Source organism: Periplaneta americana, chromosome 6 (assembly GCF_040183065.1).
Source record: "Periplaneta americana isolate PAMFEO1 chromosome 6, P.americana_PAMFEO1_priV1, whole genome shotgun sequence".
Taxonomy (NCBI): domain Eukaryota; kingdom Metazoa; phylum Arthropoda; class Insecta; order Blattodea; family Blattidae; genus Periplaneta; species Periplaneta americana.
In genome coordinates, this window is record NC_091122.1 from 7235692 (window position 1) to 7258780 (window position 23089).

Below are 23089 nucleotides of genomic sequence, written 5' to 3' on the forward strand. Positions count from 1 at the left end.
TATTATTATTATTATTATTATTATTATTGTTATCATCATCATCATCATCATTATCATCTCTGTACGTCGATTCTTTTACAGCAGATGTACGAATAATGCGATTAGATTTTCAATTTAAACTCACTGATTTACAATGTGACGTTAAATGAAAGCTAGATGTAAAGACTTGACAAATATTGAACTTTTCAAATCTTTGGGAAAAAATAAATATTTGAAGCTTCGTTCTTTCGCTTGCTCTATTGAAGCCATGTTCGCTGTAACTTACGTTTGTGAAAAATGATTTTCAACAATGAAAATAGTAAAAACCAAATTTAGATCACGACTGACAGACAAATACCTTCGTGATCAACTACGACTGGCAGTAAGTGACATAATTCCTGATTTTGAAACTTTGTCGCAGAGACATTCTGAAGACAGTTAATTTTAGGTTGTGATAATGTGTCCTATGTTTTCTTGTTCATTTCTTTCTTCGTTACACGTACTAAACATAAACTTCCCCTTCTGTTGTCCGCCTCCCTCCATAGGTGCTATGCACGTTGCAGCTTACACAGTGGCTCGGCGCACCATGGCCTTTTCGCCACGGCTGCCTTACTGTGATGGATTTTTATTACAGACCTGTACATTCATTCCAGTCTCTCTACACCAGGCATGTCAGAAATCAGACACTGAAAAAGTGCAGTGTATGTGCGCGGAACGCCGGTCTGTGCAGATTGCGTCATTCACTTGTTGCTCTTACCAGTTCTTAGCGGGAGGGATGTACGAGAATCCATTCTGCGCTTCTAGTGTTCAATTAAATTGACATTTGAACATTATAAACATACTTAGCAGAAGGAAAAAACACAACTATTGTCAGTGTCTATATTTGACAATAATTGTAACACAAGAAACAACAGACTTACTCAGTTACAATTCACAAAGCAGTCGTTGGTAAAGAATCATTTATTTACACGATTTGTATAGCCTACAGTATTTGAAGAAAATATAAATATTGCAGTAATTTCGAAACAACAAAAAACGAACACAGTATTTCATTTTACATAGTAGGTACTGATCATTTCAAAGTAATACTCTTTCATTGTTCCTCAAGCATTATTGGGACCATTGGTGCACAAAGAAAATACAGGGACATCATTTTATTTTTACTTCAATTTTATTGTACCTGAGTTTTTTAATGTAACTTCACTCCCACCCCTTCTACTAATGAAGTTCAATCGTCCTCCACACAGATCCAAGACCGCATATACAGTCATAGTAGCCTTACGGTCATAGTAAACAGTACGTTCCAAAAATATGTTCGCGTTTTCCAGTGACGAAAGAGCTTTCAATATTGAATAATTTTCGCACAAGTACTGTCGTCCATTTGCCTACGTCGTATCCCGGTTTCCCCCACCAGCTTTTATTCGCCAGCTAGTGGCTGGGCTGTCTTAGCTCTTTTCTGTAAAACAATAAATTCTGTTAGGAATTGGACGTATACGTAATATTATACAATTGTTTAAAATAATATAAATAAAAAGGGCCTCGTTAAGTAATTAACTATCACGTGATTTCCTACCTTTCTACGACCCTACGGCATAACCACTTGGACGGAGAGTAGGTAGCATGTCTGAGTAATTTTTACTTTTCGGATCGGGCAGAAGTGAAGATTGAATTTACAGTACGTAAGGTACTCTTTTATAGAGTAGGTACAGAATTATTTCAACCTGAGTTACTAGTACGAAGAACGAAACTGGTAAATTGGGATTAGATGCAATAGTCTATAGTGCGATAATATGCACATTAGAACTGAAGCCTTTATCGAAATGAACGGCCACCATTTTCAAAAATGTGTTTAAATAACCATATTATGATTATTTTTCAATTTAACTTCATTCTCTATAGTGTACGCTAATGTGCTGTAGACAGTATAATATACACTGCATAATGAATACGTTCACATGGACAGCTCAGTTCGTGAGTAAAAACACTCATTTTTAATACTGTAGTGTATTTTGATTAAACAAAAACCTAATGAAAATGATCAAACTCAAAATCGCGATATTTCCTAGTTTACGTAAATGGATGAACTGCTTTTCTTCCCTCCTATACCTAGTAAAGTGATTTGTTTGTATATTACTCCAGAATCATCGAACGCCAGTCGTCGAAGGGGATAGCAAACGGCGTTGATCCAGAGGTACAGGCAAGTTAATATTAAAAATGTTAGTAAAAATAAAATGATGTCCCTGTATTTTACTCCCAATTACATGCAATAGGACATTGTGAGGCTTTTACACTGGAATCATTTCCTTGCTGTATATTGATATAAATTCACATTATTATTAATAAATTGGATAAATTAAGCTTGAATTTAAATTTATATATAGTTTATTTGGAAAACGTTGAGCAAGTATCAGCAAGTTGGGAGCGTTACTGAATTGAGTTAAAAGAGTACTTCACAAGCTGTGAAGCGAGGACATTTTCTTTATGTCAGGTTTAAAGATTTATTAAATTAAGTATATTAGATAACATAGTAACGTGAGGTGGAAAATTTGCCATTATGTATTATTTTTCCAGAAAATTTTTCCGCCTTACAAATAGTTGCTTTCTTCCTTCCCTTACAACCTCAAGAGCCTCACATGTATTCCTCACTATATTCTCATCACTTATCAGCTTATCAAATAAAAGTTGTAAGTCGTCTAACCATTGATAGCTGTGTTAGTAGAGACTCCAAAACAACATCATTGTCATGTTTGTCTTGCCGTGAGAGTACTAAAAAAGAAATAAGAGCTGGCGAATATCATATTTTGAGAACTTTACTAATCTCATTTAAATTCTCACATCACTATTAGGTCCACATGATATGATGAAAGCCTTTCATTTTAAAATAATTACTATTGGCTGAGGAAAACATCATAACAGTTATGTTATGGTATATGAATTGTGATTTCTCTTCTCCGTTATATCTGTGGACTCCTCACTTTATATTCATAACGCATTCACAATCACAGCTCAATGAGCACCCGTACTGATCTGTGTTACTGAAACAAAGGCTGATCTGCTACTGCAAGTAATGTACAGCCCTGTCGCGTTCCCCTCCAAGCCGATTCTCTCCCTCCAGGTAGGGGAATAGGAACTGCACATGCACAGAGACCAGTGCACAATGTGCGCGACTGCACAATGTCCAGGGTTTTGACATGCCTGCTCTACACCTATGGATTCTAGTTTATCATATGTATGTATTTATTCACACTGCAATGGGTATATACCCGGTGGCAGTGGTAACTAATTACACTCAATAATGACAATAATAAACTTATTAATTAAAAATACACTTAATAATAATACCAATAATTAATATTAACAATAATTTATAATAATAATAATAATAATAATAATAATAATAATAATAATAATAATAATAGGGAATATCCTAAATTAAATGAAGCACGATCACTTAAAATAACATTTAAAATAAATCTAATTTGTATCTTAAATCTAAGTTCGAACTAAAACCCACGAGAATGATATGTTCATACCTGCACAAGTACCTTTCCACATTACACTCATTTCGCTGTCAACTCACTCACTGCACTGGAACTACGACACATTTCACTGATTCTATCCTGATTTCACTAACACTTCAAAAACATTTCACTGTTCAAATACTTTGCACTGCCACTATAAACTATAAAGCTTCCCTGACAGGAACACGTTTCACTTACACAACACACTTCACTGACACAACACACTTCACTGACACAACATAATTCTTCACTGATACAACACTTCAATAACAAAATATCATTTACACCCTTTACATACTGTGTATAATTACCGTCTATTAGTAAAGTCCTTAAGCCTATTTTTAAATACGTTTTTGGCACTTGCATCAGAAATATATAATCCAAGAGGAAAGAAATCAGTCGAGAGAGTAACAACTCACAAAAGATGAAATTCAACAATTTCTACTGTATATTCAAATATTGCCCAGGTATTACAGTAAGAGGAGCATCTGTCGTTTTACTTCTCTTGTAATATTCCTCACAGAAGAATATTTATAACAACTTAAGTTTTGAGAAAGGTGTGATATAATCAAGATAAATAAGAGTTTTATTGACAACGAAATATACATTTACTGCTTACACAGATATATTCTGTAGCAGTTTTGTTCATCTCCCATAACTGGGCTCCGTATTCCAGCTACCTAAAGACTGAAGTTTAAGACACATTGGGTATACAGAGTGATTCACGAGAATTTACCGCCACTTACGGAGTTTATTTCCGAAGACATTCTGAGCAAAAAATGTCATATAAACATGTCTTGTAATCTCAATATTTTCAGAGTTACACCAATCTGACGTTCTTTGTAAAATACCATTATTCTTTAGTTTTAAAGGTAATAGTAATGTACGTTACAAGAGCGGTATATTGACGTTTTCATGTTCGAGGAAAAGATTGAAAAAGCGAAACGTAGTTGAGCTTTTTTAATTTCCGAGAACATGAAAACAAACATACCGCTCGTGTATCGTACATTATTTTGTGCGAAGATCGTTTATTACATACCTGAAAGACGAATTTCTAATTAGTTGCAATGAAATCTCCATGTTGGTTTCTGTTTAATGACGGCAACTTCGGAAAACCAAAATATCTTTCTTCAACATTGTTGCTATAAAATGTTTTCTGTGTTTACTATACTCCAGCAGGCCGTGATATACGTTCTGTCTTTTTTTTCCCCCCAGTCTATAAATGCGAACTTAAAACAAACGGTAAGGTTATGTAATGATTTATTTTTCATTTTAATATTTTAACAATATTATTTATATAACATATTGCAGTAATAACATCGGCATCTGGAATCTTGTTGATTTTTTTCACGGCTTCCTTAATGTTACTTGTATCAGGAATGCAATAAGTTCGTGAAGTAGTAGACTTTACTTAATTTTTGCAAATATTTAAAAACAATAATTAACATTGCAATTTAGGTGAAATTGCAGTGGTAAGTTTGCAATTTATAATTATTACTATGTTAAACGTCTCTAAAAATAATATGTTAAAAGCCTAAAGCAGTAAAATGAATGTCGCGCTTAAGCGGTAAGAAGAGGGAAATTGTTATGTGTGTTACGTTGGGAATACTGAATGTGGTATTTCACACTTACCGCGTATTGGTTCTGTGCGGAAAACAAGCAAATACGCACGATCTCGCACAAAAGAATATTACAGATAAAGATTACAGATTACAGGAATATCATTTCTTTAATTAGCTAGTATTCTGAAGCTAAAATTGTGTTGTGAATTCCATAATTGCTTCGTACAGATTTTTTTTTTTAGATTTTTAACTACAAAATTCATTTTTCTTACGCATTTATTATAACAATTGTTACAAATCACGCCACTCTTTTAAATTCTTCAAGAGTTTAAATTAGGATGCAAAATTAAACTGTAAAGAATCAAGCTCTTAAAGTCGTATGATTTGTAACAATTTTTGTGATAAGAGCGTAAGAATAATGTAATTTTTAGTTAAAAATTGAAAAACAAAATCTGTACAAAGTAATTCACAAGACATTTTTAGCTTCAGAACACTAGTCAGTTAAAGAAAATGATACTTATTAATAGTTTATTCTCTTTTTTTAATATTGTTTTACCCTTAAAACTAAAGAAAAAAAGTATTTTACTAACAACTTCAAATTAGTGTACCTCTGAAAGTATTGAGATTAAGACATGTTTACATGACATTTTTTGCTCAAAATGTCTTCGGAAATAAACTCCGTAAGTGACGGTAAATCCTCGTGAATCACCCTGTATAGTACACTGAACACAGATAATGCAAAGGACAAGGATATAAACAAACTATCGTCGCTGCGTGTTCGTGGAGTACAGTCAACTGTCGTCATTCTGAAGCTGTACTAGTAAACACATACTTGAATCGTGATGTTCATTTTCGTTGTGATATTTGCAGTGAATAATAACGTGCATTTGTAAGTTACGGAAATTGAACATATGCGGATGTCACTTGAAATGATTTTATATTTCAAGAACTTCTTTCAATAGCACATGGCGTTATTGGTGCATGGTGTAGTACAAAATATTCCTATTGTCTGATATTTTTTCGTGTTTAATTAGGATATCGCATGTCACTCATCATCGTTGAAAATCCACTAATTTTCTATAATAATAATAATAATAGTATTAATAATAATAATAATAATAATAATAATAATAATAATAATAATAATAATACTTATTTACAAATGCCTTTTAAAACCCGAAGGTTCATTGCCGCCCTCACATAAGCCCGCCATCGGTCCCTATCCTGTGCAAGATTAATCCAGTATCTATCATCATATCCCACCTCCCTCAAATCCAGTTTAATATTATCCTCCCATCTACGTCTCGGCCTCCCCAAAGGTCTTTTTCCCTCCGGTCTCCCAACTAACACTCTATATGCATTTCTGGATTCGCCCATACGTGCTACATGCCCTGCCCATCTCAAACGTCTGGATTTAATGTTCCTAATTATGTCAGGTGAAGAATACAATGCGTGCAGTTCTGTGTTGTGTAACTTTCTCCATTCTCCTGTAACTTCATCCCGCATAGCACCAAATATTTTCCTAAGCACCTTATTCTCAAACATCCTTAACCGATGTTCCTCTCTCAGAGTGAGAGTCCAAGTTTCACAACCATACAGAAGAACCGGTAATATAACTGTTTTATAAATTCTAACTTTCCGATTTTTTGACAGCAGACTAGATGATAAAAGCTTCTCAACCGAATAATAACACGCATTTCCCATATTTATTCTGCGTTTAATTTTCTCCCGAGTGCCATTTATATTTGTTACTGTTGCTCCAAGATATTTTAATTTTTCCACCCCTTGGAAGGATAAATCTCCAATTTTTGTATTTCCATTATAATTAATTATATAATAATAATAATAATAATAATAATAATAATAATAATTATTATTATTATTATTATTGTTATTATTATTATTATTATTTATACTGGCAGAGTTAAGGCCATGGGGCCTTCTCTTACACTCTACCAGGCCACAAAGTATACAAGCAGTTAAAATTTAACAAAAGGTTAAAGAACAGAATACTAAGATATTACGAAAAAAAAAAATAATAATAGCATAATAAAATCGACGCCAAACAACATGAAAATAATACCATAATAAAAAAAAGAAAGTAAAATACATTGGAATACAGCAAAAGCAACTCATTTAGTACAAATGGTTAATATGGAAAACGTAAGGAAGAATATAACAAAATGGAATGTAATAAAATAATAATAAAAAAAGGAAATTAAATAAAATTCACAATAAAAGGCTATGATAATAAATTCATCGGCTGATAAAGAGAACAAAAAGGGGAAAGGAAGGAAAAAGAAATATATAGCCTATATTTCTATAAAACTATCGCAGAGAAAAGGGCTTATAATTGAAAGGAATCTGAATTGAAAAAGTACAATTTTAATTTATTTTTGAAACTAGACAATGTCCGACAGTCTCTGACATGTTGTGGTAGAGAGTTTCAGAGATGAGCTGCAGAGACGGTGATCTATGTACTTTTCTAGAAATTCCCTAAAATGTATATTATTTAATTTGGCACTGAACATCATGATAGGCTACACAAATCCATGCTAAACGTCCAGTTAATATCTTCATAATTTCCTTATTTTGATGGTACTGGTTCTTTTGGATTACGTTCAACACGCTTTCTGTGCCTTTTGGTATTGCAGTGTCTTTCACTTTTAAGTTTATTTTAAACAATTTATATGTAATGTTGTCTATACTGACAGAGAAAATATTAATTCAAATATCCTCAACTATGCCCTATAATATTACACACTTGAGCGTCTTACCTAAGGCATTTTACCTCTGCAATGAACTTTCAATCAGCCACAAAGATGTAGTTATTTAAATAATACTAGTAAGAGCAGTGATCGATAAGACTACTCACTATGACTGCGTCCCGATTTTGACTTTTTACAATCTAAAGCAGTGATGTCAAAGCAAGCGCATTTTTCTGACCTTGACGTCGTGCGCGGGCATTAAGCGCTAGATATGCTAGGAGGAATAAGCAGCCTGTTGGATTAAGAAAACAGTGGTGCACAAACTTCAAACGGAACGTGAAATTTTATGTCGTTATTTTTATATGGCTTCTTTCTGTTTGTTATTTTCTATATTGTCTGTAAAACAAAAGTATTAACACCTATTTCTTATCCTAATATTGCAGTTGTGTTTTAAACGTTAATAACATAATACAGAGGTGTGAAAATTATTAGAATAATCTTAATTTTAAAGGTTTTTTAATAGTTCCTTCACAAATATTCATTGAATTGATGAATATTGGTATATAATATTACTATACTGATGTAGGATATATTTACTACTAACAATGCCGGAAAGCATTGTTGTACATTGGTATTTTTCTTATTTTAGAATTGTTATGGGAATTCAGAAATTATTATATTATGTTGGCGGAATTGGAAACATCAAAAATTAATTAATAAATGCTTTAAACAAATTGTTCTTTGCGTTTACATTGTTGTGAAGGTTCAAATGAACGTATACATCTGTTTTGTGCATATAATTTTTTATGTTTCCAATTCCGCCAACATAATATAATAATTTCTGAATTCCCATAATAATTGTAAAATAAGAAAAATACCAATGTACAACAATGCTTTCCGGCATTGTTAGTAGTAAATATATTCTACATCAGTATAGTAATATATACCAATATTCATCAATTCAATTAATATTTGTGAAGGAACTATTAAAAAACCTTTAAAATTAAGATTATTCTAATAATTTTCACACCTCTGTAAAGAGTAAAGAAGGAATACTTACTTACTTACTTACAAATGGCTTTTAAGGAACCCGAAGGTTCATTGCCGCCCTCACATAAGCCCGCCATCGGTCCCTATCCTGTGCAAGATTAAGCCAGTCTCTATCATCATACCCCACCTCCCTCAAATCCATTTTAATATTATCCTCCCATCTACGTCTCGGCCTCCCTAAAGGTCTTTTTCCCTCCGGTCTCCCAACTAACACTCTATATGCATTTCTGGATTCGCCCATACGTGCTACATGCCCTGCCCATCTCAAACGTCTGGATTTCAAGTTCCTAATTATGTCAGGTGAAGAATACAATGCGTGCAGTTCTGTGTTGTGTAACTTTCTCCATTCTCCTGTAACTTCATCCCGCTTAGCCCCAAATATTTTCCTAAGCACCTTATTCTCAAACACCCTTAACCTATGTTCCTCTCTCAGAGTGAGAGTCCAAGTTTCACAGCCATATAGAAGAACCGGTAATATAACTGTTTTATAAATTCTAACTTTCAGATTTTTGGACAGCAGACTGGATGATAAGAGCTTCTCAACCGAATAATAACACGCATTTCCCATATTTATTCTGCGTTTAATTTCCTTCCGAGTGTCATTTATATTTGTTACTGTTGCTCCAAGATATTTGAATTTTTCCACCTCTTCGAAGGATAAATCTCCAATATTTATATTTCCATTTCGTACAATATTCCCGTCACGAGACATAATCATATACTTTGTCTTTTCGGGATTTACTTCCAAACCGATCGCTTTACTTGCTTCAAGTAAAATTTCCGTGTTTTCCCTAACCGTTTGTGTATTTTCTCCTAACATATTCACGTCATCCGCATAGACAAGAAGCTGATGTAGCCCGTTCAATTCCAAACCCTGCCTGTTATCCTGAACTTTCCTAATGGCATATTCTAAAGCGAAGTTAAAAAGTAAAGGTGATAGTGCATCTCCCTGCTTTAGCCCGCAGTGAATTGGAAAAGGATCAGATAGAAACTGACCTATACGGACTCTGCTGTATGTTTCACTCAGACACATTTTAATTAATCGAACTAGTTTCTTAGGAATACCAAATTCAATAAGAATATCATATAATACTTCCCTCTTAACCGAGTCATATGCCTTTTTGAAATCTATGAATAACTGATGTACTGTACCCTTATACTCCCATTTTTTCTCCATTATCTGCCGAATACAAAAAATCTGATCAATAGTCGATCTATTACGCCGAAAACCGCACTGATGATCCCCAATAATTTCATCTACGTACGGAGTTAATCTCCTCAAAAGAATATTGGACAAAATTTTGTACGACGTCAACAAAAGTGATATTCCTCGAAAGTTACCACAGTTGGTTTTGTCCCCCTTTTTAAAAATAGGTACAATTATGGACTCCTTCCATTGATCTGGTACAATTTCCTTTTCCCAAATAGCAAGTACAAGTTTATAAATTTCGCTATATAATGCACTTCCACCCTCTTGTATTAATTCTGCTGGTATTTGATCGATACCTGGAGACTTGTACTTTTTCAGATTTTCTATCGCAATTTCGACTTCTGAAAGCGTGGGTTCGGGTATAAATGGCTCAGCAGTTTGTATTTCAATATCGTCCCGATCATTTCTATTTGGCCTATGTACATTTAGTAGTTGCGCAAAATAGTTTTTCCATCTGTTTAGGATTGATGGAGAGTCTGCAAGCAAGTCACCATTCTCATCCTTGATCACGTTTACCCTTGGCTGATATCCGTTCTTAAATTCCTTTATACCCTTATATAAATCTCGAATGTTTTTATTCTTACTATTTGTTTCTACCTCATTCAGTTTTTCCTTCAAGTAACCTCTCTTTTTATTCCTAAGTGTACGACTTGCTTCCCGTCTTTCATTGAAATAATTATCTCTCTTCTCCTCAACTGGATCCTGTAAGAATTTCAATTTTGCCTGTTTCCTTCTTTCTACTACCATGCAACAATCTTCATCAAACCACGGTTTCTTTTTCTTAGTTTCATAATAACCTATGCTCTGCTCAGCTGCAATTTTGATACTATCTCTGATATTTTCCCACACGCTATTAACATCTAATTCTTTCTCAACTTCGTCGGAACTTTCTAAAGTGGCAAACCTATTCGAAATTTCGACCTGATAATTTTGCTTAGCTTCCTCGTCCTTTAATTTCAAAATATTGAATTTAGTAATATTAACTTGTTGCTCTACTCGCTTGGCTACTGATAATCTTTCTCTTAATTCTCCAATCACCAAATAATGGTCAGAATTACAGTCTGCACCCCTGAAAGTTCGAATATCTACTATACTAGTATGTCTCCGTTTATCTATCAAGATGTGATCTATTTGGTTGTGTGTCAATCCATCTGGAGAAGTCCAAGTATATTTATGTATATCCTTATGGGGGAATGTTGTACTTTTGACAATTAAATTTTTCGATGTGGCAAAGTTGACTAATCTAACTCCATTGTCACTACTAATTGCGTGTAGGCTCTCTTTTCCAATAGTTGGTCTAAAAATATCCTCCCGTCCTACTTTAGCGTTGAAATCCCCCAATAAAATTTTCATGTGATATCTAGGGAACTGATCAAAAGTATGTTCCAATTCCTCATAGAAGCTATCCTTTATATAGTCGTCTTTCTCTTCTGTAGGGGCGTGAGCATTTATAACCATGATGTCGCACCATCTACCCTTAAGTACTAAATATGATAACCTGTCACTGATAAATTCGACCTTTTTTACTGCTGATTTTATTCTTTTATGTACAAAGAATCCTGTTCCTAATTGGTGATTATTGTTTCCTTCCCCATAATACAACAAGTAATCTCCTATTTGTGATATGCCATTCCCATCTAACCTAACCTCTTGTACTCCCACAAAGTCTACTCTGTATCTAGCTAGTTCTTTTGCTACTAATGTTACCCCTCCTGTTCTATAAAGACTAGTTACGTTCCAAGTGCCAAATCTCAAAACCTTATTCCTTTGCTGTGGTCGTGCCAGAGAATCAGTCCTATTCCGAGGCTTACTGTAGGAATTCGTAACAAGCTGTTTTTTACGGTGATGGGTTGTTAGCCCTTCGCCCAACCCCCAAGCTGGAGGACCACCCCTTATCGGCTGTCCACGACTGCTTATTCAATATATTCGCAGCTACCCTCCATATCTGGAGGCCGTCTCCTCTATCCGCAACCTGAGGACGCGCCATGCCGTGGTGATAGGGACCCACCATACATGGAAAGAAGGAATATTCACACAAATTTCATAATAACTACAACTATACTGTACTAAGTGAATTAAACACGTCATTCATAAAGAAAGTTTTATCCCAAAGAAAGGCACTGAATATGACATGATAAGTTGAAATTCATATTGATGGTATCTTTAGCCTTATAAAAGTAATCAAAATAATATTATAGTATAAAGCAAAGTTGTCTAGGTATATGTTTTAACTGTAACTAATATTACATAATAAAACTCTTATCGCATTATGCTTTTAGGTGATATTGGTGCGCAACTTTCTGTTATCAGAATAGTAAATTAACTCGAAATCACCTGAAGCTATAGAGCTGACGCTTTACCTACATATAGGCACATATATTTTGTTTGTGATGTAACAGTATTTACTTTGTTAATTCATTTCCTTACAAACATTTTCCATGCGAATATTTTCGAACATTTTAATACACTATCTTCAGTAATACGTATATACGGTATATTAGATTTACGAAAACATTGTTTTAGTACCTGTAAGGCTACTAAACAAACATATCTGAAAAATTTCACTTTTCCGTAAAAATAAGTTGAGAAAATATTCCTTTTGAATAAAAAATCAAACTTGTGAAAAATGAGCATTAAAATTAAAACTTACATTCTTATAATGCACTTATACCTCTCAGACAAATCTAAAAATTAACATGGATACAGTTTTAATAAGTTCTCTTCCCTTTATCTATTGAATCAGTGCTGGCCATCCCTGAATATAGCTCGACCAAGCGACATATACCACCTCTTTCGTCTGTCTCTTTCCTTTCCGCTGTAAAGCGCTCAGGCTCTCCTGGGCTCTAAAGCGCGCGCTTGCTCCTATGGGCATCAGTTGACATGACTGATCTAGAGGAAGAGGGCAGAGGATGCATAACTATTTTGTATACGAACGTACTTGTACCTGCGCTGTGACGTCACATATACTTCGAATCAGGCAACTTCATTTCAGTTTATAGGTAGCTGGAATACGAAACCCACCCATAACCAAATTATAATTGTGTCAGAAAATTAGCCTTTCGCAAATTAATGTCTAATTTCAGTGATCATTTTCGCAGGAGTTGGAGGAGTCTCTGAAGTCGGCCCTAGGAAAGCTGTATCCCCGTAAGTGCGACGTCACCAAAGAGGAGGAAGTGAAGGAAGCATTCAAGTGGGTGAAGGATAACCTTGGAGGAACCGACATTCTGGTCAACAATGCCGGAGTTGCCTCTGTCAACACATTGGCAGGTATTAGCATATTACGAAAAGAACATAGTAGTGGTGTACAATTATTACACATTTATAATTATCATATATTTTGTCTTTTTCGTGGTTTACTTCCTAACCTATCTCCTTACTTGCTTCAAGTAAAGTTCCCGTGTTTACCCTAAGCGTTTGTGGATTTTCTCCTAAATAATAAATTAGAAAGTAAATAAAGAAATAGTAAATAGATAAATAAGAAATGAACAGAAAAGTAAATAAATAAATAAAATAATATTACCTTAAACTCTCCAGTAATATTGTTAATATTTGCGCTGTCTTTCAGGCGTTGAATAATATATACGTTTTCAAAAATACTCAGACGTGAACGTGTTTGTGACACGATGCCTTACCGGTATGCGGTGCTTGGATTCTCGTCACAACAGACCAAGTTGTACTGTTTGCTGCTTTCTTTAGATTCAAAAGCATTCTACTAAATCGGTGGAGCAGTGTAACACCAATTAACAATACTCACTTTAAGGTTCAACTGTAATTTTTGGACAGAAAAGTAAAATCCATAGCGATTCCACATCTATGCTAATAATAAATCTGTAGCCGAAATTTTTCTGGTAATTTTCGATTTTCCAAGAATAATTGGTCCTAACATATATAATTAACCACCTTGAAACCGAAAGTCGCTTTTTTGAAATGTTTGTTTGTATGTCTGTCTGTCTGTCTGACTGTCTAAATGTTTGTTACCTCTTCACGCGATAATGGATGAACGGATTTCGATAAAAATTGGAATATAAATTAAGTTCGTTGTAACTTAGATTTTAGGCTATATGGCATTCAAAACACATTATTTAAAAGGGTGGTTATAAGGGGGCCTGAATTAAATAAATCGAAATATCTCGCTTATTATTGATTTTTGTGAAAAGTGTTACATAACAAACGTTTCTTTAAACATATTTCCGATAAGTTTTATTCCTTGAAAAATTTTGATAGGACTGATATTTAATGAGATAAATGAGTTTTATAATTAAAATAACTGCCATCTAAGGCCGTATAATGAAATAAAAAAACAAATGACTTCGTCTATAAAGGGCCTTGGACAGCAACAATCGAAAGCTATGAAAGATAGCCTACAGAGAATGTTTCTGTGTTTGTATGAAGTAATATCGGAAGCTAAATTAACCGATTTGTTTAATTAATTATTATTTCACCATTGGAAAGTGTAGTTTCTCTAGATGGACATAATGCTATAATGTTATTACAGTAACTTCTAATATAATATAATATATGTAATGTAATATTATATGATATAATTTAAGTTATTTGAAGGGTTCAGAACCATAGTGGGCCCAGAACCATAGTGGGCCAAACGCCATTTACTGAATACGCAGAAAACAAAGGGTTAAAATTAAGTTATTACCATAATTCAATGGAAACCTATAACAAGTAAAATAAAGTATACACATTAAATCTAAATGATGTCAATGTTAATTAAACTATGGTTGCATGTAATAAAAATTAAGAAACATGTTAAAGGAATTGTCATTGCACCAACGACTGGTCTCTGGACCAAAATGATCGCATTTTGATTATTTGGATGCAATTTAAATTAAGTAACATATTAAACGATTTATCCTTCTATCAAACACGAATGTTCCCTGGATCAAACGTCCTATTTTAATTATGTAATTACTTTATATTTATTTCTAACGGGTGCAGCGGAGCGCACGGGTGCGGCTAGTTAAGAAATAAAGCTCAGTTAATGTGATTATGTTCAACAGACGGCCCTGTCGAGATCTGGAGGAAGCTATTCGACCTCAACGTCCTGGCCCTCAGCATTTGCACCAAAGAGGCTCTGCAGTCCATGAAGGAGAAAGGCGTGGACGACGGCCACATCATACACATCAACGGGTTAGTGACGTGCCTGCACTTATGTGCTGTTAATTACATGCTTAGAACACGAAAGGTAACGACGTCACTTGATGCAGTATTGCAGGTCATAAGGTACTCGAAGGACTCGCCTTCTATTCTTCCTCCAAACACGCCGTCACAGCCCTGACTGAAGGTCTTCGTCGTGAGCTGGTGAACGAGAAGTCCAAGATTCGTGTCACTGTAAGTATTGCATCAATTTATTGATTAAGTTCGTAGCGTTTTTGTTAATCCCAATACTGCACTCTCAAGAGATTATTTATTTGTTATTTGCTTGTCAATACCCTTTGAATTTGTGCTTTCGAAGAACATTCTTTGTGCTATTTATGGGCTAAACAATACCGGATGTCAAGCGGAAAAAAATAACACTTCCGACACATTCTTCTGTTTCATCTTCGAAGGTACGCTTTCACGGCAGGCGTCAATGGGGTGAGAGTAGGGTTCCCATTCGTCCCGTTTTTCCAGGGACAGTCCCGTTTTCTGATCATATGTCCCTGTGTCCCGATTTTTTTTCAAATGTCCCGCTTTTGAATAGCCTTCCTAAAAAATGGATTACGAAAGTTGTTCTCTATTCAATAAGTAGCGCTCCTGGTGACTAATTCTATTGCAATGTTAGTGATACTTAGAGTGACGCTCATTTCTTCTCCCCCCATGATTATGTTGGCAGTATTAGTTACAATTTCCGTTTTCGATTATACTCAGTATCATAAAATAGGCTTAAGGACTTTACTTATAGACGATAATTATACACAGTATTTAAAGGGTGTAATAGATATTTTGTTATTGAAGTGTTCTATCAGTGAAGAATTATGTTGTGTCAGTGAAGTGTGTTGAGTAAGTGAAACGTGTTCCGGTCAGTGAAGCTTTATAGTTTATAGTGGCAGTGCAAAGTATTTGAACTGTGAAATGTTTTTGAAGTGTTAGTGGAATCAGGATAGAATCAGTGAAATGTGTCGTAGTTCCAGTGCAGTGAGTGAGTTGACAGCGAAATGAGTGTAGTGTTGAAAGGTACTTGTGCAGATATGAACATATCATACTCGTGGGTTTTAGTTCGAACATAGGTTTAAGGTACAAATTAGATTTACTTTAAATGTTATTTTAACCGATCGTGCTTCATTTAATTTAGGATGTTCCCTGTTGTTGTTATTATTATTATTATTATTATTATTATTATTATTATTATTAATTATTGTTAGTATTAATTATTAGTATTATTATTAATTGTATTTTTATTAATTGTGTTTATTATTGTATTTATTGAGTGTAATTAGTTACCACTGCCACCGGGTATATACCCATTGCAGTGTGAATACATACATACATAGCATCATAGCCGAAAGTTGAGGTTCTATAGTGCATTATTATTTTTTTACCGTTTTTCAACATGCCGAAACGTAAGTGTAGTATAAACGATAGCATCAGAAGAGAATTCCCATTCATCAAAGGTGCGGATGAAAATGTGGAATGTACATTGTGCAATTCTAGATTTTGTATTTCACATGTGGTCCGTCAGACATAGTCAACCACGACCATAAATCTGAGAAATAATTGAATGCGTCTTAAAATGTTATCATCACTCTTGTTTGCAGTACCTATCATCAAGTTGTATTTTAATAACAACAATAATAATAATAATAATAATAATAATAATAATAATAATAATAATAATAATATGTAATAATAATAATTTCAAGGTTCGCTGAATGGATATTAGGATGTATTTTTATAATTTGATTAAAATATGATTGTGACGTATGTGATGGATTTATTTAAAAATTTGTCGTTTTTATTGTGTCCCGTTTTTTTTTACCAAAATGTCCCAGGTTTTTAAGTAAAAAAATTGGAAATATCTGAGTTTTTTTTAATTACATTATGGGAAGCGGAGGCGGCTCGAAACATTTGTGCCGTGTACGGGGAGAATGCCATCGGAGATAGTACTACAAGACAATAGTTCTGTCGTTTCAACACAATACCCCGTACAAAAGTTACTGTCCATCCAGAGAAGATGATGTCATGCGTCTGGTGGGATAAAAAAGGCGTCTTGTATTACGAATTTCTTCCCAGGACAGTAACTATAACTGCTGGCATTTATTTCCAACCACTTAGACGCCTTGCGGCCGTAATTGAAGAAAAACGACAGAGAAGACTTCATCAAGTGCTGCTGCAACACGATAATGTCGCCTACACTCCGCTAACATGACGAAAGCAACTATCCAGGGGCTTGGTTGGGAGGTGATTCCATATCCCCCATTTTCTCCCGATAGTGTGCTCTCAGATTTCCATCTTTTCCATCATCTATCCAACAATCTTCAAAGGAACTCTTTTGATAAAAAAAAAACAGATGCCTTACAAACTTGGCTTGATGACTTCTTTAACTCCAAATCAGCAGGTTTCTTCAGACGCGGAATCGAAAAACTACCCCAGCATTGGAAGATAGTTTTAGATAATGTAGGAGAATATATTATTGATTAATTTTTGTCTTCTATTTATTTCAAATAAAAGCTCTCGTCACAATATAAATATTCCACGCAATTATAGGGATTTTATGAATTCTCCGTTTCTTTTATCCATTCCTTTCCATTTTTTCTTCTCATTATTTCTCCCTGTTCGTTTCCCTATAACTTCTCACACTTACTTACTTACAAATGGCTTTTAAGGAACCCGAAGGTTCATTGCCGCCCTCAAATAAGCCCGCCATTGGTCCCTATCCTGAGCAAGATTAATCCATTCTCTATCATCATACCCCACCTCCCTCAAATCCATTTTAATATTATCCTTCCGTCTACGTCTCGGCCTCCCTAAAGGTCTTTTTCCCTCCGGCCTCCCAACTAACACTCTATATGCATTTCTGGATTCGTCCATACATGCTACATGCCCTGCCCATCTCGAACGTCTGGATTTAATGTTCCTAATTATGCCAGGTGAAGAATACAATGCGTGCAGTTCTGCGTTGGGTAACTTTCTCCATTCTCCTGTAACTTCATCCCTCTTAGCCCCAAATATTTTCCTAAGAACCTTATTCTCAAACACCCTTAACCTATGTTCCTCTCTCAGAGTGAGAGTCCAAGTTTCACAACCATGCAGAACAACCGGTAATATAACTGTTTTATAAATTCTAACTTTCAGATTTTTGGACAGCAGACTGGATGATAAAAGCTTCTCAACCGAATAATAACAGGCATTTCCCATATTTATTCTGCGTTTAATTTCCTCCCGAGTGTCATTTATATTTGTTACTGTTGCCCCAAGATATTTGAATTTTTCCACCTCTTCGAAGGATAAATCTCCAATTTTTATATTTCCATTTCGTACAATATTCTCGTCACGAGAACTTCTCATACAACGTCTTTATTCTCGTTTTCTTCTTATCCTTTTCTATTCTCATCCCAAGTATTTTAGTTCAACTTTCCACGGTTTCCCGTGATTCTTCCTCTTTCCCGATTATATACGACTCTATTTCCTCAGCCATCCTTCTCATCTATCCATCTTTTCTTAAAATCTCTAGCTCTCTTCTTTCTATGCAGTAAGTTACACGGTTCTTTGCCCCGTTGTGACCGTCGGGCCGAATTTAGGTACAGTGCCGCCCCTAGGCAGTGTTAAAATTTGCCGCCCAACTCCTTCAAACAATTTATAAGCAGCTATTATACAGGTCACGTTTAGTTCAAATTAGTTTTAAATTTATTTATTTATTTATTTATATTTTGCTAATAATTGTAACATAAAATATAATATAGGCTATACAGAAAAACTTCAGTCCGCCCCTGAAAGAGTAGAACTCGTGCTCATTGGCGGATTCTTGAATTGAAATTAATAATTATACAATACAATTTGTCTTATGTCTACTATGCAATTATAATATATACATTTAAATTTACAATTTTTCAATTTTTATAAAATCCATACATAACTTTTTAAATTTAATACTAGAACTATTCGAATTGACAAGATTAGGATATTTAAATATAAATTTGTTATATATTCTTGGGCCTAAATTACTACTATGATTAAATACTGTAACAGTGTTGCATTTTGATTCAAACAATCTTAAAGAATTCATACCTTTTGTTTCATAACTATGAGAATACAATTCAAAATTATTTCGATTTTTATGTATGAATTTTATTAATACAATATAATAAATTTGTCTTACGTTAAGTACATTAAAGTCTAAAAAAAAATTTTTGAGATGGAAAATCAATAGGTTTATGAAGACATATTTTAATTATTTTCTTCTGTAATAAATAAAGTGGATTAAAATTTGATTTAAATGAGCTACCCCATCCTATAATTCCATACATAATTACCGATTGAAATAAAGTTAAGTATACTGTGCGTAATAAACTTATTGACAAGTAATTCCTCAATAAAACAAAATAATATATTATTTTACGTAATTTATTACAAAGATAATTAATGTGTTGGTTCCATTTTAAATGATTATCGAAAATTATGCCTAAATACTTAACTTCAGAGGACTCCTTAATAATCGGACATTTACACTGTATAAGACAACAATCAGAATTATGTAGTTTAATGCTTAATATAGATGTAGGATACAATGTTACAATTCAGGAAATAATAAATTACTGGTATCAAAATAAATGCATCTTACTTGTGAATTATAAAGATTTCCTTCGCACTTTCTTCACAGAGAAAGCATTGATGTCATTAAAGTCGATCTGAAGAAGCACATCAGACTCGATGCAAAGAAATACATTCAAACTTATTCACTATTGAAACAAAATTGATTTGTGAAAGCCAGGCTGTGGTTTATTTTTAAGCATTGGTTTTATTGATGGTATAATTATTACGAGTATTTCTTACTTCGATAGGATGTATGAAGTAAATTGAAAAATAAACTGCAAGTCTTTGCAGAATAAACCTTTCATATCATATTATATAGTGCACATACTGGAAAGTGATTAAATAGTATTGTTAACGATATATGTATACTGTACTGGGAATGAGAGCTGTGGTTGATATTCATAGCGATAAATAATAAACACACATCCAATTTAACTTTCAACAATGCATTTCTGTTTATACAAGCAGTTGAATTTAAGTAGTTTCATAGTATAATAATGTGATAACCGACATTGTAGTAGGATAATTATGCAGCTGCACACTTTCCTTTTACTCTCGCCGCGACCGCGACAATGCGATAAGAAAACAATACCCGACTTCCACAAGGTGTTCAAGAACAAACTTGAGAAAAGATTTACAAACTAAAATGTTTTAGAAACAAATTTCACTGTAAAGTGAAAGTGGGGAAAAAGGGGAAAAAAGAAAGAGAGAGAGAGAGACGAAGAAAATGCCGCCTCCTAGAAATTGCCGCCTATGTTGGTTAGATCTAAATCCGGCGCTGCTGTAGGCCTAATCACTGTATACTGTGTCCTTTGTTGCAGAGTATCAGCCCAGGATTCGTGAGGACAGAGATAACACGAGCATCGGGTTTCACACCGGAGATGTTGGAAGCTTTTAAGGACGCCCCGTTCTTGGAATCTCAGGATATCGCGGATGCCGTCCTCTATGTACTGGGAACACCGCCACACGTACAGGTGTGTCCTTAATATCAATTATCAATATTCCTGCTATCACAACCACCATCACGATAACGAGTCACCATTGTGGTCTACGGTCATCGGGAGGGAGTCGTGACGCGAGAATGCGCATGGCCTGGGTTCGAAACTCGCTTGGGTTATTACCTGACACATCCTCGGATCTATTTCATAAAAAAAATCATTCCGAATTTTACACTTCTTTTTAATGTCCGTGTACGAGCTAAATTGGAATATGGCTCAATAATTTGATCCCCCACTTGTAAATCACGTGGTAATCAAATCGAAGAGTGTGATCCCAAAACACGTTAAGTCCATTTTTATGAAAGGACTGGACTAGTTTTTTTTATACGCCGGTCTACGGACTGAGAGAGTTTTCAAGTGACATGCACAATAACACAAATTTTAGACAAGATTTGTCGTTATTTTGGAAGAAAAGAAGCTTAAAATATGATGATAAGAGGTCTAAACATATCATATTATATGTATAAATCATAAAAATGGCCAAATGGACTGAGTGAGTTTTCAAGTGACAAGCACTATAACACAAATTTTAAACAAGGTTTGTCGTTATTTTGGAAGAAAAGAAGCTTAAAATATGATGATAAGAGGTCTAAACATATCATATTATATGTATAAATCATAAAAATGGCCGAATGGACTGAGTGAGTTTTCAAGTGACAAGCACTATAACACAAATTTTAGACAAGGTTTGTCGTTATTTTGGAAGAAAAGAAGCTTAAAATATGATGATAAGAGGTCTAAACATATCATATTATATGTATAAATCATAAAAATGGCCGAATGGACTGAGTGAGTTTTCAAGTGACAAGCACTATAACACAAATTTTAAACAAGGTTTGTCGTTATTTTGGAAGAAAAGAAGCTTAAAATATGATGATAAGAGGTCTAAACATATCATATTATATGTATAAATCATAAAAATGGCCGAATGGACTGAGTGAGTTTTCAAGTGACAAGCACTATAACACAAATTTTAAACAAGGTTTGTCGTTATTTTGGAAGAAAAGAAGCTTAAAATATGATGATAAGAGGTCTAAACATATCATATTATATGTATAAATCATAAAAATGGCCGAATGAACTGAGTGAGTTTTCAAGTGACAAGCACTATAACACAAATTTTAGACAAGGTTTGTCGTTATTTTGGAAGAAAAGAAGCTTAAAATATGATGATAAGAGGTCTAAACATATCATATTATATGTATAAATCATAAAAATGGCCGAATGGACTGAGTGAGTTTTCAAGTGGCAAGCACTATAACACAAATTTTAGACAAGGTTTGGCGATGTTTTGGAAGAAAACAAGCTTAAAATATGACAGACGGGTGAAACATAATCTACATGTATATATAATATTATTCAAAAAGTAAGTTCCCATTTTGAAATGGTAATAAGTATGTCAAATTTTTTTATTACACAAAAATAGAAACACCAATTTCTTCGTAAAGAAATGGAATTTTATTACAAGAGGAAAAAATTAAATATATACACCACCGTGTTGTTCAATAAGATAGTGGTTCCCAACCTTTTTGATTGGCGACACACTTTACTGAACGCCCAAGATATCGCGACACACTTATTTGTTTTTATTAATAATCTGTATTAATAATAAATCTATAACCGAAATTTCTCTGGTAATTTTTGCTTTTCCAAACATAGTTGGTGTCAACATGTATAATTAATCATCCTGAAACCAAAAATCTCTTTTTTGAAATTTTTGTTTGTATGTCTGTCTGTCTAACTAAACAACAACAGTCTATTACAGTAGTGATTTACGATGACACCCTGGATTTGAGGGCCGGCTCTGAAATTATGTTCATTTTTATTGTTACAGATACACGAACTCATTATCAAGCCTTTGGGAGAGACGATTTGAATAGTTCTGCTCCTTATTACAACCCACAGAGTCTTTCGTCTCATATTAAATGCCAAGCTGATCATACATGTATTTTGTAAATAATGTATCAATAAAATTTAAATAAAATCATACCAAAATCTCTTGTAACTTCCTTAGTAATTGCAACGAGTTGCGACACTCTATTGCTTAGCAACGGGAACGAGTTACGTCACACTATCTGTAAAGTTGGACGAACCATTTAGGTAAGGGGAGTATGAACGTAAACAGAACAAACCTTTTAATACATATCTTATGCATTAATACAGAGTTTTTGCCAAACTGGATTTCGATTAGTGTAAACCTTAAATGGTCATCGTGCCTCACTTAAGAATTTGTGCCTCACTACCTTCACAGAGCTTATCGCTCCGAGTGACATCATCTTCACATTCCCCGTTCCTCCCTCACGTAGCTCCTATATCA

General features: G+C 34.1%; 1 protein-coding gene across 1 annotated transcript in view; it reads left to right on the top strand.

Annotated features, from left to right (window-relative positions):
- LOC138700957 (farnesol dehydrogenase-like) overlaps positions 1-22761 on the top strand; it is a 32590-nt gene extending 9829 nt beyond the window's left edge. The window contains exons 3-7 of the mRNA XM_069827409.1: positions 13129-13297; positions 15043-15172; positions 15250-15373; positions 20596-20748; positions 22607-22761. Coding sequence (XP_069683510.1) covers positions 13129-13297; positions 15043-15172; positions 15250-15373; positions 20596-20748; positions 22607-22648 — 618 coding nt within the window. The 3' untranslated portion in view covers positions 22649-22761. The remainder of the gene's footprint in view (positions 1-13128; positions 13298-15042; positions 15173-15249; positions 15374-20595; positions 20749-22606) is intronic.
- The last annotated feature ends 328 nt before the right edge of the window (positions 22762-23089 follow it).